Genomic DNA, 16,276 nt, shown 5'->3' with positions numbered 1-16,276 from the left:
AGGTGTGTGTGTGCTCAAACACACATGCATGTGGAGGTCTGGGAGAGGAAGTGTGTCCATCTGATGAATGGACATGTGCCTGAACTCAATTTTATACACTAATTGTAGTCTCACCCATTCATTTCTAATGACTGGTCATTTTTTTTTACCAGGAACACCACAGGTGTACAAAAGTTAAATAAAACACCCAACATTTTATGAAAATCATTAAAAAAAATGTATTTTGTGTGTTCAGGTGCCCTGTGTGGACAAAGTTATGGAACCTTATGACAATCAGATTAAATGAACTACATTTTTCAGAGAGGAAACTTGTAAATCGGTCCAATTCGACCGGAACACAGCAGGAGGGTTAAACATGCATCGCTACTGGACGCAAGTTGATTTGTAGGACAGTTAGTCAGCAATCGCCTGCAGTCGTTTTGATGCTCTCGAGCATCGCACTGTTTTGAGAAGAAATTAAACATTGTCGGGGAGGGTCTCTTCGGCACTGTTGAACCAATCCTGTAAATGTGGAGGAGGAGTTAAAATGTGTCGTCTTGTACTCTGCCATGACATCATATAGCCAGACATCAGTCCAGGTAGTGATAGCCAACCAGAGTGCAGAAAGGCAGCCGCGGAGCTGATGGACACACAGCGAATAGCCAATGAAATGCCTTTATTGGTCAGGCGGGGGTAGGACTAACTTAAAGTCGACAGGTAGAGATGCTGGGAAACAATACTAGCGGTCACTTATCATTTAGTGTTATTGGAGAATAAACTATGCTATTGGAATCAACAAGGATTTGACTGTGCTTTGGGGAACACTATTTTCCGTTTATACAAATAGTCTCGTGCCTTGTAGAAAACCGATTTAGATGGTGTAGAAGTGACAACCGGATTACGGATTTTTTTTTAATTTGTTGCAAATGCAAGGAATCTAACGCAGTGGCCTACAATATTTTACAACAAATTGAAACAAACAAAAGACGTGACAATTGCTATGCATTTATATCAAGTTAGTAGTATGCTACTACAAAATACATTCGGGAAATTGAGTGACAACGTGACATCGGTGGTCCTTGCAGTGTTTGTGATCACCCTAACTTTGGGATATATTTCAAAACTGGTGCTAAAACAGTCACAATCTTCTTCCGACGAAGACAAGGTACGTTATGTACATGAACAACAAATCAGTTGAGATATATTACATTATTATTAGAGCTGCGACAGTGAATGTTATAGTTGCATGCCGCATTCATAGACTATTGCATATTGTGCATAATCAATTGTCTTGTGTATTTTATTCCTGTATCTAAATGAACGTTTTTATTTTCTCAGAAATACCCACCATACATACCTTCTAGCATTCCATTTCTGGGTCATGCCATAGCATTTGGGAAAAGTCCCATTGAATTTCTGGAGAACGCATATGAAAAGGTAAGAATACAGTACTGCTGCAAAGTATACTTTGGTGCTCTAAGTGCTACTTACTTTTGTTTACAAAATGTTACGTAACTTTTCCTATCATACAGCTTCTGAACGTTACTGGTGTATAGTGCCATTTGAAAGTGCCCGTTATAGTAGGTGCTAAAACAAGGTTTATGTTCTTTATATTCACAGTATGGGCCCGTTGTCAGCTTTACCATGGTGGGCAAAACCTTTACCTACCTTCTGGGTAGTGAGGCTGCCACACTGATGTTCAACAGCAAGAACGAAGATCTCAATGCAGAGGATGTCTATTCTCGATTGACCACGCCAGTTTTTGGCAAAGGGGTTGCATACGATGTACCTAACCATGTAAGCAAATAAATACTTACTCAGATACTCCCATTCGCACTCACAAATGTAGAGAATTTCCCCCCCACATAAAGAAGTCTTGCCAGAAGTTTGTTTGTCCTTAGTTTATGAGCTGAAACAAAGTATTCATTTAGCAAATTGAGCGAATTATTTTGCCACTCATTTTCTTTTGTAGATTTTCCTGGAACAGAAGAAGATGTTTAAGACAGGACTGAACATTGCCCATTTCAAACAGCACGTTGAAATCATCGAGGAGGAAACTAAAGAGTACTTTTCAAGATGGGGAGACAGCGGGGAAGAAAGTAAGATGACAGAGACATTACAACCGGTCTGATCTTTTCACATGGAATACTGTAGAAACTAAATCCAAATGCCCAGCTCCAAATCGACCTCTAGTCCCTACTGTGGCCACTTAATGTAGACCTTAAAGGATTGAAAAGATGTTAGCAGAATTACACATTTTCCACTTGGCATATCAGATTGCAAAGTGGAATTATTAGTACACTATACTTATCCAATCCTTTCAGACCTATAAGAGCTCACGGGGTAGGGACTTGGGTGAAGTATAATGTCAACTGTTCAGAAAATGACCCATTCAGCACAATTTCCCATCAACGAGTTCTCAAATAATACCTCATTATAACAAAATCAAATCAAAGTGTATTAGTCGCGTACACAGACTTGCAGATGTTATCGCAGGTGCAGCGAAATGCTTGTTTTTAGCTCCAACAGTGCAGTAATACTTAGCAATACAAAACAATACACATGTAATCAATGTGTTGTAACTACTGTAATACAGTTTGAACCTTGCCATCCATTTTAAGATAGTTCCTTTTTTTCTGTAAAGGTAGGGTAGCGATATGACATAACAGAGCGACTTCTGACATGAACAAAAAGAGTAACAAGCAAGAGGCTAATCTAGTCAAAATGTGTTGTCACGTACTGTAGCTATTACGTTGCTCAAGAGTGCATTGATCTCCCATGCACAGATGCTTAATGGGTTGCTAATGACTGCAGTCTTTTGCTTCACACTCTTGCTAGAATCTGTTTGCGAGGCATCGCTGTTTATGACGACGTCATATCACTTGTTACACGTCATAACATTTGAGCCGTACGGCACAGTCAAAGTTATCCAGTCCGTAATCCTGACCTCTTTTCTCTTTCTCTCACTCATTTCATCTCCATCTCTCTCACTCCTCCCTGTCTTTCCATCTCTTCCTCTCCTCCCTCTCTCAGACCTGTTTGAGGCCCTGTCGGAGCTGATCATCCTGACGGCCAGTGCCTGTCTGCATGGGAAGGAGATCCGCAGCATGTTGGACGAGAAGGTGGCCCAGCTCTACGCAGACCTGGACGGGGGCTTCAGCCATGCTGCCTGGCTACTGCCCGGCTGGCTGCCGCTGCCCAGTTTCAGGTAAGAGAAAGACTTCATTCATACTGTCCTCTCAACCAAGGGTCAATTCAAACTGTTCCACCTTCAGGTTAGGTTTTGTGTGTGAAAGACCAAGTTAGACTGAGTTACCAGAATGGTTGCTGGAAATTATCATTCTTGAAACTTAATTTATACTGTCTTGTTCTATCCTCAGGTTAGGGTTCTGGGTGATAGACTGAGTTGGACTTAATTCTACTGTATTCATTCTGTAATAGCAATATGAGAATGTCTTATTTCGTTAAGGCAGGAAAAAAACAAGTTTTGTCATTTTTGTACAGACGAAGGGACAGAGCACACAGGGAGATCAAGAACATCTTCTACAAAGTCACCCAGAAACGCAGAAGCTCTGGAGAGAAAGTGGACGACATGCTGCAGACCCTCATAGATGCCACCTACAAGTACGACCTAAGTGGGACAGATGCCAGTATTAATACATATGGGACAAGTATCTATGCCTCCCCACAGGACTGAAGTGAATGGGCATTTGGTTTAAAGGTGTTCTACAACTGTTGAACCGTTTTAGACTGATTCCTCATTTCAGTCCTAACTATTTCTGCCTTTTTTAAAGGGATGGGCGGCCCCTGAATGATGATGAGATAGCAGGCATGCTGATTGGTCTACTCCTGGCTGGACAGCACACATCCTCCACCACTAGTTCCTGGTTGGGCTTCTTTCTGGGCAAAGATAAGGCCCTACAGGACCGCTGCTACGCTGAACAGAAAACAGCATGTGGAGAAGACCTGCCCCCACTTAACTTTGACCAGGTCAGAATCCATAACTGGCATATTGCCAACTGCACATAAATAGCCATAGATTACACTAGAACTTTGTTGTTGAAAATATGAATAATGTTTTTACACTGGCTTACAAATGTGTTAAGACTATATTTACATAATTACGTTAAATACATTTAGATAAATTATTTTGTTGAAACTTATTAAGATCATAGAATGTGGTCAAAAAATAAACTACTTTAAAACTAGGTAATTGGATATTGTATGTGAGCAACTTCAGTTTAGAACCGTTTCTCTAGACTGCTAAACCATAAGTTCAGCTATTCATTTGGACAGTTTTGATCGTTGAAATATTTGCCATTGATCTTTACTTACCTGGTCCTGTTCATTCATCAGCTGAAGGACCTGACTTTGTTGGACCGCTGTTTGAAAGAGACCCTCCGACTACGTCCACCCATCATGACCATGATGAGAATGGCACGCTCTCCGCAGGTAAGATCGATGTCATTATTTGTTGGGCGGTTACGAATGCCCATTAAATTATTCCTACTACCTTCATAGACATGGTTTCAATTCCCTTATAATATCAGTAAATAAATAAAAAATCTAACATTTTGGACACCGAATTTGAGCCATAATGTAAATTGCCCATATATATTTTTTTATTTTGAAATGGAATGGAGCCCCAACCCAGATAAATGCATGTGTATAATAGGTGAGTGACCATTGAACAACCCTGACCCTTTACTTCCATCCACCCCCAGACTGCAGCAGGATATACCATCCCAGCCGGCCACCAGGTGTGCGTGTCCCCAACGGTCAACCACCGTCTGCAGGACACCTGGACAGAGAGGATGGAGTTCAGGCCTGACCGCTACCTCAATGATAACCCTGCCGCAGTTGAGAAATTTGCCTATGTGCCCTTTGGAGCCGGTAAGAATATTTTTTTGTTATTTCCTCCCTTTTAACAGCATGTAATAAGTTAGGTGATCTGCCATCTTTAAGAGAAAACAGAAGTGTCAAAGCATATACACAATGGTAGGGGAAACAGCTGTCATACAGTGTGTTTTCATGTGTAAATAAGTATTTTGTCAGTAAGTGGGGCTCTTGCTCAATATATACAAATATGGATTTCACTACCATACAAGCTGTCTCATGCCACAAAGTATCACCTGATTTTACCCTCATTACCATGACTCATTAAAAAACACTGATGTTCTCTGTCTTCTAGGCCGTCACCGCTGCATTGGGGAGAACTTTGCCTATGTTCAGATCAAGACCATCTGGTCTACCATGCTGCGCCTTTTCGAATTTGACCTGGTCGATGGCTACTTCCCCACAATCAACTACACAACCATGATCCATACCCCACACAACCCCGTCATCAGATACAAGAGGAGGCAACACTAAGAGACACTGAGCGCAAAACACAGTAGAGAAAAAAAAAAAGAGGTTACACCCAGGAGAAGAGCAAGGCTTTGTCCAAAATGGCTTCCTATTCTATTGTGTACTCATTTTGTCCAGAGCGTCATAGGACTGCGGCCAAAAGTAGTCCATTATATAGGAAATAGGGAGCCATTTCAGATTTCCCCCAACAAACAACCTTACTTAACTTAAATGGTTTGATTTAGAGAAAATTATTGTACTTGAATTTAGGAACTGTGCAAGTTAATGCACAGAGTTCTGTGCGGAAATCAAACAACTTTACTATGTGTTGCCCCCACCTTATGTTTGCCTTGTTTTTTAGTTGTTAGAATGTACACTGAATCAGTTTGTTTCTTCACTAATGGCTTCTCTTTAGTAGTCTGATCCCAAATTAGATCTGTTTGTGCAGTCATGCCAATGCCCATAGGATTTGGCTTCAGTATACAGCACAAACAGATCTCTCCCAAGGCTTCATCTTTTGGCCATTCTATTTCAACTGTCATAGTAATACATATACAGTGAGCTCCAAAAGTATTGGGACAGTAATACATTTTTTGTTGTTTTGGCTCTGTACTCCAGCACTTTGGATTTGAAATGATACAATAACTATGATATTTATGTCTCTGTAACTTTGAGGTTAAAGTGCAGACTGTCAGCTTTAATTTGGTCCCCCCCAATTTTAAGGGACCAAAAGTATTGGGACAAATTCTCTTATGTGTTTTAAAGTAGTCAAATGTTTAGTATTTGGTCCCATATTCCTAGCATGCAAAGATTACATTAAGCTTGTGACTGCAAACTTGTTGGATGCACTTGCTAATAGTTTTGGTTGGGTTTCAGATCATTTTGTGCCCTATATAAATAAATGGTAGATAATGTATTGTGTCATTTTGGAGTCACATTTATTGTAGATAACAACAGAATGTTTCTAAACACTTATACATTGATGTGGATGCTACCATGATTACAGATAATACTGAATGAATCATGAATAATCAGTGAGAAAGTTAAGAAGCATACATTTCATAGTATCATTTCAAATCCAAAGTGCTGGAGTGCAGAGCCAAAACAACAACCAACGTGTCACTGTCCCAATACTTTTGGTGCTCAGCTTCCACTGTCTGAAATGTGATATAGAGTCTCCTGTGTGTATGAGTGATACTATTACAGTAAGGATGGATATTACTGGAGTAAAAAACACTGCCTTTTACAGAGCAATGAGAAATAGTAAAACCACTGATCCTTATCCATTGATTCATAGAGATCAGTGATCAAACTGACGAGCACTGACTTTGTATGTACTACTGTCCATATAATTGTACAAAGATAGAGAACCTGGGCTGGGTCAAACAAAGAAAACGGACTTGAAACATGGAGGGACAACCTGCACTTGCTCAATGAGACACATTTCAGTTTTCTGTTGTGTGCCCTAATAAACACGACTAAGTGTATTGAGTGGAAATGTTGGACGGTCAGGGTAATATGGGTTTGACCCATGTAGTGCCTTGACAATGAAATATTATTAGTCAGTTTTGTATTTGATTGATTTGACTATTTGAAGCCTAGTTTTGTGAACATTGGCCCTTTATATATTAAACAAATATATAAATATGTTCAATTTGTCTTTACACCATCATTTTATTGACTGTACATTTCCCCTCATACCAGATTCACATTTTAGCTCAAGTTCTATTTTGTTTTACAACTGTTAGAACTAATTAAATGTGTACCTGTAAAATCAAAATTGTTGTGTTAGTGAAGTTGAATTGAAAAAAACCCTGGTGCGACCACATCTTTCAAGTGTTAAAATTCATATTTATTTCTGTTTTTGACAAAATACCCCGAAAATTCAAAGCTCCTACCTTTACAAAAATATGTCTTCTACAAATTGTCCTCTGTAGTCTGTCCAAGAAACCATTCTAATGAAACACAGCGTGGTGTATATAGATCATGTAGCAGCCTCAACAGTAAAGTCAAATTCTCCATGGCAGAGTTCTCCCAATTCCCGTCCTGGAGAGCTACTGGGTGTGCAGGCTTTTGTTCCAGCCCGGCACTAACCAACATTTCCAAAAATCCATAAATCATGGACTTCTATTTAAGAAACCAGTTACTTTAAATCAGGCGTGTTAGTGCTGGGCTGGAGCAAAGACCTGTACGCCCACCCGGTTCCAGTCCAGGGCTGGAGTTCTCCGGAGAAGCCTGCTCTACGTATTCTTCCACCCACACAAAGTAACATACACAGTATAAATTAAATGAATCCAGGTTTTTCGTTTAAATTAGCATTCCACAAATATACATTTAACGTGATTGTGTTCATCCACAACAAAGAGGCAGACCAAAGTTTACAAACATAGAAGCTGTTTCAAGTGCTGGCGACAAAAAGCTCGATTATAAGATGTCTACACACAAAATATTTTTTGGTCCCCACGTAATATACTGTACACAGCAGAATGATACAAAATACCGAAGCTCAGCACAAGAAAAGGCAACTGAGTTTCTTCAAGCCAGTTCCAGCGTAATTTATAGACTATCATCTTTTTATTCCAAAGTGCAATTGAGCATATGAAGAAGAACCTAGGAAGGGCAAAATGAAGTGGTTTAGATCCCAAGACTGAACTCTTGACAAGAACATTTCAAGCATCATCTGCACATATTTTCTTGGGTGATTGAATGAGAGGGAAATTTCTGCTTTTGTATTACATTATTTAACTCTAGATGGTGTGAAGTAGTACGGTTGGAAGTGTGTGTGCGTGTCTGTTACCTGACTGCACGCTCCCCAGTCTCCTCTGCAGGGCCTCCAGTCTGGAGATGTAGTCGGTGAGCGCTCGGTCAGGGTCGTAGTTCTGGAGGTAGGAGCAGGTCAGAGGGCCAGAGTCCCCAGCCATGTGGAACCTGTGTTGTGCAGAGGAGAGAGCGGACCTGGGGGAGGCCCCTCTCCTCTCTCCGTACACCTCCACACTCCCCGGTTGCAGGTAGGGTGAATCTGTTCTCACCTCATTACCTGAAGAGGAAGAGAGACAGTTGTCAGTCCTCTGTGGGGGGGTTTTCTCTCACAAAACAGGATCAATGAGTCAGTCAATGAAAAGGTAACTATACATTTTCTGCTTTGCATTGAACCTGGCATTTTAGAATATTCAGGTTACTTATTTAGGTTAGCTAGTATTGTGGACCACCTGATCAATCAGCACTTCATTGACTGCAAGTGTGTAAGTCTAGTTTAGCCTAGCTTGATTCTTTACCATTTAACTCAACCAGTCCATTCATGTGATTTTCCCAGTATACTTTCCTGGTGTTGGGATAGTGTGAGGAAATGTAATTTCCATACCCGTTGACTGCCCCAGGCCATTTCTGTTCACGTTGACAGATGTTATGGAGCTCATCCCCGTAGTTTTATGCCATCGCTTGACCAGGAAACGCATCCTGGAAGAACAGAACAGTACGATTCAAAAATGTGCTAGAGCACGTGTCAAACTCGTTCCACGGAGGGCCGAGTGTACGCAAGATTTCGCTCCTCCCTTATACTAGATTGATTTAAGGTCACTGATTAGTATGAAACTCCCCTCCCTGGTTGTCTAGGTCCTAATCAAAATGAAGACACTAGGCCCTCCATGGAATGAGTTTAACAACCCCATTAGAGTACAGAGGGCCATTAGCCTACGGTACAATCAGAACAATCCATCTGTGTTTATTAAAATAACTACTGATATTGTATGATGCTGTATGAACTCATAATAACAGTCGTTCAGAATCCAGCACCTGTTTTGAAGTAATAACTAATCAGCTATAAACTTGATTAAGGTTTTTAATAAGTAGAATTTAGCTATAAGCTCATCAAAGGTCTTTAAACTGCAGAGCATTATAAATTAGAAGCTATACCCTCACAACAACAACAGTCTATGCTGCTCTGTTGACCAGCAGAGGGCGACATGCTAACAATAAAACTCATATGATCATAAGCAACCAGCTATCCTATAGCCTCCAAACAGGTGCAACGCCATCCTACCACTCCAGTTCCAATTGTTTACCTGGAGAGGGCGATGGAGACGCGGACGGCCGAGCGGAAGCGCGTCAGCCCCCGGCGGCTCTGTGTCAGGGACTCCAGGCTGCAGTGGGAGGGCCGGCTGCCCATGCGGGCGATGATCAACAGCGTGGCTTCCTCGCACTCCTGGAAGCCGCCGAGCAGCAGCAGCAAGTACTTCTTCTGGTAGATGAGGGCCTTGCGGAAACTCTCGGAGCGTAGGTACTTGCCATATATCTTCTGGAGAAGGGGAATAGGAGAGAGAGAAAGGAGGGTTCAAAAAGTGTATGATAGTTAAGTGGGTTGTATAGATGTGCAACAACGTATTTGCTATTCAACTTTGACAAAGAGTGGAAAAGCGGTAGATTTGAAAGAGGTAAGTGTCATGGAGAAATTCAGGGCAGATTTGAGCTCACCGTCAGTGTGGAGTTGTCTGCCTCCAGTCCAGTTATGTCTCTGAGGGACTCTGTCCTGATCTCTCCTCTGAGTCGGGTCACCTCTGCCTGGGCTAGACGTAGGACCTTCTCCAGCCGGCTCCTCTCCCTGGTCCAGGCTTCGCGTTCCAACGAGAACAGAACGCTGGCCGCCTCCTGCTGCTTGTCCACACCACCTTTCCTGGACTGGAGGGATAGAGGTTGAGAGGGGTCGTGTTAAGTTGGTGCAAATTAAAGCAATGTCTCCACAAGCGACTTCTCTGCCATTTCTAGGTGCCTCCGCAATCCAGCATTGTACTCTGTCCCATGTCCCTAAATTCCGACCTGCCACTGGCCTTGTATAGTATTAGACTAGTGTTGTACTGATCCCAGACCCGTCACTAGCCCTTAACTGCATCTAGTATTGTAACTCACGATGCCCCCTGATCCCAGACCAGCCTGTCGGTAGCGTCGAAGCTCGTCCTCCAGGCGGAGGGTCTGGTTGCGCAGATCGTTCTTCTCCTCTGTCAGGCGGCTGACGAAGCCTGTGAGCTCAGCATTCTGCCTCAGCAGCCGCTCTGTCAGGGAGCTGGACTGGCCACCAGCCACAAGGGCGGTGTTCTGTAGACACAGCAGAGAAGAAATACCAGTGCTCACTAGCCACTGAAGTCATACAAATACTCTATACATCAAGCAGAGTAGCTTCCTCCTACATGTGCAGGTGATGGGCAGAGGGTTACTATTTAAGTTTGACTAAGACTGTAGTTTGTTTCCTGTTGTGTTTTCTACGTGGTTTATGTATATAATGTTTGAGCTGTGCTAAGATATTTTTGTAGGACAATAAACATCAATCTAATCTAAGTGGTCTGAAATGAGAAGTGTCAATTCACCGAGGGGACCAAGGGGAGCTCTGAAGACTGCTGCAGCATAGTGATGACCTCATCAATATTCGTCTGCAGCCACGGCAGTCCTTCACTGTCCACCTCTGTAGTCAGCCTGCACACACAAGCATCAATCCACACAACATAAATCTTCACCTGCACATATATTTACCAGTCACTACAACAGTTCACTTCAATCAAATGTTGAAGTAATGAATATAATGTACAAATGTTTTGAGACAAAGTTGTTAAGAAATTGTGACATACCTGCCAGAGCCCTTGCTGACCATGGCTCGGATCTTGGCTGCAATGAGCTGCAGTTTGCCCAAGACCTTGTCTGAGTGTTTGGGGTCATGGTGGGGGGCGAGGTTGCCCCCTGTCCCAGTGACATTGAGGAGGGAAGGTGTGCTGGGGTTGACAGTCAGCGTGTCGCCAGACTTCTGCTTGAACACCCAGTCTCTGGTCCGGTCTGTGGGCTCACCTTGCCACACAGCCTGCTACAGTCACAGACATACAGAAATGTCATTATGATGATCACTTACCATTCAGAGCCTGCAGGTTATAAAAAATTATAAAAACTGGGTGGTTCGAGCCCTGAATGCTGATTGGCTGACAGCCGTAGCATATCAGACCATATACCCGGCTATGACAAAACATTTATTTGTACTGCTCTAATTACATTGGTAATCGGTTTATAATAGGATTAAGGTACCTCAGTGGAATATGGCCAATATACGACAGCTTTTAGCCGTCATATATTGGCCATATATCACACCCCCTCCGGCATTATTGCTTAAATATACAGACATTCTGAAAGTATTCAGACCCCTTACATTTTTCCCCATTTTATTACGTTACAGCCTTGTTCTAAAATGTATTAAATCTACAAACAATACCTCATAATGACAAAGCAAAAACAGGTTTTTAGAAATGCTGGCACATTTATAAAAAATAAAAAAAAACTGAAATTGACCATTTACATAAGTATTCAGACCCTTTACTCCGTACTTTGTCGAAGCACCTTTGGCAGTGATTATAGCCTCAAATCTTCTAGGGTATGACGCTACAAGCCTGGCACACCTGTATTTGGGGAGTTAATCACATTCTTCTCTGCAGATCCTCTCAAGCTCTGTCAGCTTGGATGGGGAGCGTCGCTGCACAGCTATTTTCAGGTCTCTCCAGAGATGTTTGATCGGGTTCAAGTCCTGGGTTTGGCTGGGCCACTCAAGGACATTCAGATATTTGTCCCGAAGCCACTCCTGAGTTGTCTTGGCTTTGTGCTTAGTGTCATTGTCCTGTTGGAAGGTGAACATTTGCCCCAGTCTGAGGTCCTGAGCACTTTGGAGCAGGTTCATCTAGGATCTCTCTATACTTTGCACTGTTCATCTTTCATTAGATCCTGACTAGTCTCCCAGTCCCTGCCGCTGAAAAACATCCCCACAGCATGATGCTGCCACCACCATGCTTCACCGTAGAGATGGTGCCAGGTTTCCTCCAGATGTGACGCTTGGCATTCAGGCCAAAGAGTTCAATCTTGGTTTCATCAGACCAGATAATATTGTTTCTCATGGTCTAGGAGTCCTTTAGGTGTCTTTTGGCAAACTCCAAACTGTCATATGCCTTTTACTGAGGAGAGGCTTCCTTCTGGCCACTCCACCATAAAGGCCTGATTGGTAGAGTGCTGCAGAGATGGTTGTCCTTCTGGAAGGTTCTTCCATCTCCACAGAGGAACTCTGGAGCTCTGTCAGAGTGACCATCAGATTCTCGCTCACCTCTCTGACCAATGCCCTTCTCCCCCGATTGCTCAGTTTGGCCAGGCGGCCAGCTCTAGGAAGAGTCTTGGTGGTTCCAAACTTCTTCCATTTAAGAATGATGGAGGCCAGTGTGTTCTTGGGGAACATCCACGCTGCAGACATTTTTTGGTACCCTTTCCCAGATCTGTGCCTCGACAAAATCATGTCTCGGGGCCCTACAGACAATTCCTTTGACCTCATGGCTTGGTTTTTGCTCTGACATGCACTGTCAACTGTGGGTCCTTATATAGACAGGTGTGTGCCTTTCCAAATCATGTCCAATCAATTAAATTTACCACAGGTGGACTCCAATCAAGTTGTAGAAACATCTCAATGATGATCAATGGAAAAAGGATACACCTGAGCTCAAGCCTGAGTCTCCAAGTAAAGGGTCTGAATAGGTACCGTTTTTGTATTTTTAATACATTTGCAAAAAATTCAAAAAAACTGTTTTTGCTTTGTCTTTATGGGGCATTGTGTGTAGATTGATGAGGGAAAAAATGGCAAGGGGTCTGAATACTTTCCGAATGCACCGTATGCGTGATTGTCACATACATGGATAGGTGCAGTTAAATGTGTTGTTTTACAGGGTCAGCAATAGTAGTACGGTGCCTGGAGCCAATTATGGGTTAAGTGCCTTGCTCAAGGACAGACAGACAGACTTTTGTTATCTTGACAGCTCTGGTAATCGAACCAGCAACCCTTTGGTTACTGGCCCAATGCTCTAACCGCTAGGCTATCTGCCACCCCTAGACACATAGCTTAAATAACCAATAACTGGCCCAAATTGTGGGTTATCCTACATTATTATTCTGTTGCTGAGTATAAAACAGCACCACGTTAACATTATTATCTATAATGGATTATCATACAGGGCCTGTTGCTTAGAGCAGCACAGCACAACAGAGTTAACAAGGCTAAGTACTATTGATTATTTTATCATACATAGCTGGGTTCTAACAACAAGACAGGCTAATAGATGCAATATCGTAGTATCAATAGCTAAAACATATTTTCTTTAAAACAATTAAATTATACTATCTGACACTAAAGCGCTGTATTTGGTTCATTCAAAGTGTATGAATGTAGGATATATAAATGTCACCTACGTTTTGGTTATCAGGCTGCTGCTGCGTCCCGCTCCTCTCCCCCTCTCTTGTCTCTCCCAGCTGAACCACTCTCTCCTGGAGCCTCTCCTTCTCTTGCTCCAGCCGCTTCCCCTGCTGCACCTCTCTCTTCAGCTGCTCCATGGCTTCCCGTGCCTGCTCCCCCAGGCTTTCCAGCTGGCCCTTGGCCTCCCGCAGAGCCTCCTGGTCCTGGCATGACCTCTGAGCTGCAGAGGTTAGCTCCTCCTCCCATTGCACCGCCGCCAGCTTCTGGGCCTCCACCTCATCCAGCAGACTAACCACCTGAAGAGGGAATAGATGGTTACAGGATTTAGTGGGAATGCAGAAGTAAAGGTAAATATAGTCACTATAGCAGTAATGCCTATGTAAAGTCGTCATGACAGTTTGGAGAAAGCAGATGCATCACCTGATGAGCCACTTTGTCGCGCAATTTAGTGGCGGTGCAGAATCACATCACATAACTGGTCACAATGCCAACACTATATTTTCGCTAGCACTTCATGTGAATCTCCTGTGTGCAGGGCATTGATAGCAGACTGGCTGACGCGATCCACGTGGCCACACAGCGAGGAAGAGCTGTGACTGACTGGTCGGGACAGGAGGCCGTTTGTTAATGCAATATTCGCTCAGAAATTCTGCAGACTGATTGATTAATTAATTTGAGACCTCTTGTTTGGATTTCAAAATCCAACAGTTGTAATGGAAGGGGGGCTATGTGTGTCCGTGCCTGTGGGTGTTTGAGTGAGAAAGAGACAGAGGAGGAACCAACCAGTCCAAACACAGCCCCCTTCATTATCCACGCATTGTGACGACAACATCAAAACAGCCTTTCCAGACTAAAGTCAGGCGGACTGAGTTAGGCGTTAGCCAGACTACATTGATAGTGGCTTGTATCACATACCCATAGAGCATCATACGACTTGCTGTAACTAGTGTGTATGTACGTGTGCGTCTGCTTCATCTACAAACAAACAGTCCACCTGAGCATGCTTTTTGTCCAGCTCCCTCTGCAGTCCCTCCAGCAGACCTTCGGATGACATCGCCCCTCCCACCACTTCATCCTCCCCCTTCCTAGCCACCTCCCCCTCTGGGTTCTCTCTCCAGGAGGAGCCGTGGTGGCGATGCTCCTTCTCTCTCCCCAGGGCGCTACTCAGCTCCTGGGCCCGGGCTCGCTCTGATACTAGCTGGACATGGAGCTGCGAGGCCTGGGTCTGCAGCCTGGAGCGCTCCTGTTCGGCCTGGAGGGACAGCTGGGAGGAGGACTGGCGCTCCTGGCCTAGGGTTGAGGTCAGCTGGGCTACGAGACTCTGCTGCTCCTCCAGGGCCAGTTTGAGATCCTGGAGGGAAGGGGTGTAAAGACAGAGATACTTGTGAAACACACTTGAGTAGATAATACCCCAGTGCCTAAGGTGAACATATCAGTAAATCACTACATTTAAGTAAACACACACTAAAGTGAAGACATGTGGAAACAAGTAGGCAATTATACCTGAACACACTGGGACACTAGTCTTCTACCTTCACTACAAACTGCCTTACCTCCAGCTCCTCTCTCTCCAGCTCCTCTTTCTTGTCCGATTTACACTTCTCCTTCTCGAAGGCCCACTGCAGCTCTCTGGCCTTCTTCTGTTCGTCTGCCAGTCTGTCCACCAGGGTGTCCACCTCAGCAGCCTTCTGTGACATCTCCGTTCTAGAAACAAAGACAACGACACCGGGCTGGATCCATCCAACAGCAACTAGGAAGGTAAACTACACGTGTGTGTAATACTGAGGCTGGGAAGGGGAGTCGATGTTTGTTTCTGTATCCCTAAATAGTCATACCTGACAATGTTCTGCTCTTTTATGCGTCAAACTGTGTGTGAGCGTGCATTAAAACCTTACCTGACTGTGTCCAGCTCCTTCAGGTGTTTGTACTGGGCCTTGAGCGTGGTCTCCAGCTCTAGTTTGGTCTGGGCCAGCTCTCCCTTCAGCTCCTCCAGGGCCCTGTCAGCCAGCAGCAGAATGTGGGGCTCTGGAACGCCACCTCTCTCCCTCTGCTGCTCAACACCTGAGTGGGACGAACAGCCAGACAAAACAACATGGAAGGCATTAGAATCAGCTGCTGTTTATCCTTTTTTAAATTAATGATATCGGTTGCACTGAGTGGAATAACTGTGACCTCGTCTAAGACAATTTACTGTAGATATTAGTCAGTCAATAAATCAATGAATTTATCCATCCAGCCCCCCCAGCCATTCATCCATCATCCCTATGTGTCCTTACAACTAACACACAAATGTCAGAAGAAACCACTGGAGGGCCAGACTACAGACCATGATTGGATCTGCCTCTCCTGCCAGGCTCCTGGCCTTGGAATTGTTCTAGCTGGGCCCGGAGCTGCCGGACCTCTGTCAGCAAACTGCTTCTGTCTGCAGTCTGAAGCATCCCCATGGCATCTCTGTGATGGGTGTCCTGTAGATACACACAGCCACAGTTTAGCCTTGGAACTTAAAAACAACTGTACACAAATACATATGACCAGGTTTTTCTACAAAGTGGAGAAACAGGCACTACACTAAAATGGCTCAATATTTTTTCTGTTTCCTGTTGGCTATATCCCACTCTCCAGTTAGTTAATATGCTAATAATAACATAAGCAGGTAATGCTAACTTGAGTTTTAAGTGTTTGTTGCTACCGGCTTGG

At 43.7% G+C, this 16,276-nt stretch overlaps 2 protein-coding genes across 6 annotated transcripts in view; one reads left to right on the top strand and one right to left on the bottom strand.

Moving 5' to 3' along the window:
* Window positions 1-677: 677 nt before the first annotated feature.
* Window positions 678-6,979, top strand: LOC106588568 (lanosterol 14-alpha demethylase). The gene is made up of 10 exons (XM_014177708.3): window positions 678-1,144; window positions 1,318-1,416; window positions 1,600-1,776; window positions 1,952-2,078; window positions 3,013-3,187; window positions 3,484-3,603; window positions 3,774-3,969; window positions 4,336-4,431; window positions 4,704-4,872; window positions 5,171-6,979. Exons 1-10 carry the CDS (start codon window positions 980-982, stop codon window positions 5,347-5,349), a joined length of 1,503 nt encoding a protein of 500 aa, XP_014033183.1. The 5' UTR covers window positions 678-979; the 3' UTR covers window positions 5,350-6,979.
* A 176-nt stretch (window positions 6,980-7,155) lies between these two features.
* Window positions 7,156-16,276, bottom strand: part of LOC106588567 (A kinase (PRKA) anchor protein 9) — a 141,582-nt gene continuing 132,461 nt past the window's right edge. For all 5 annotated transcript variants that reach the window (XM_045709243.2, XM_045709246.2, XM_014177703.3 and 2 more), the window contains 13 exons: window positions 15,906-16,044; window positions 15,475-15,640; window positions 15,133-15,283; window positions 14,574-14,930; window positions 13,576-13,875; window positions 10,941-11,170; window positions 10,683-10,788; window positions 10,228-10,413; window positions 9,796-9,999; window positions 9,387-9,619; window positions 8,687-8,781; window positions 8,123-8,362; window positions 7,156-7,935 (listed from right to left, as the gene is read on the bottom strand). In XM_045709243.2, coding sequence (XP_045565199.2) covers window positions 7,892-7,935; window positions 8,123-8,362; window positions 8,687-8,781; window positions 9,387-9,619; window positions 9,796-9,999; window positions 10,228-10,413; window positions 10,683-10,788; window positions 10,941-11,170; window positions 13,576-13,875; window positions 14,574-14,930; window positions 15,133-15,283; window positions 15,475-15,640; window positions 15,906-16,044 — 2,451 coding nt within the window. In that variant the 3' untranslated portion in view covers window positions 7,156-7,891. The remainder of the gene's footprint in view (window positions 7,936-8,122; window positions 8,363-8,686; window positions 8,782-9,386; window positions 9,620-9,795; window positions 10,000-10,227; window positions 10,414-10,682; window positions 10,789-10,940; window positions 11,171-13,575; window positions 13,876-14,573; window positions 14,931-15,132; window positions 15,284-15,474; window positions 15,641-15,905; window positions 16,045-16,276) is intronic.

Source organism: Salmo salar, chromosome 27 (assembly GCF_965601325.2).
Source record: "Salmo salar chromosome 27, fSalSal1, whole genome shotgun sequence".
NCBI lineage: Eukaryota > Metazoa > Chordata > Actinopteri > Salmoniformes > Salmonidae > Salmo > Salmo salar.
This window is presented reverse-complemented; position numbering and strand designations above follow the sequence as displayed.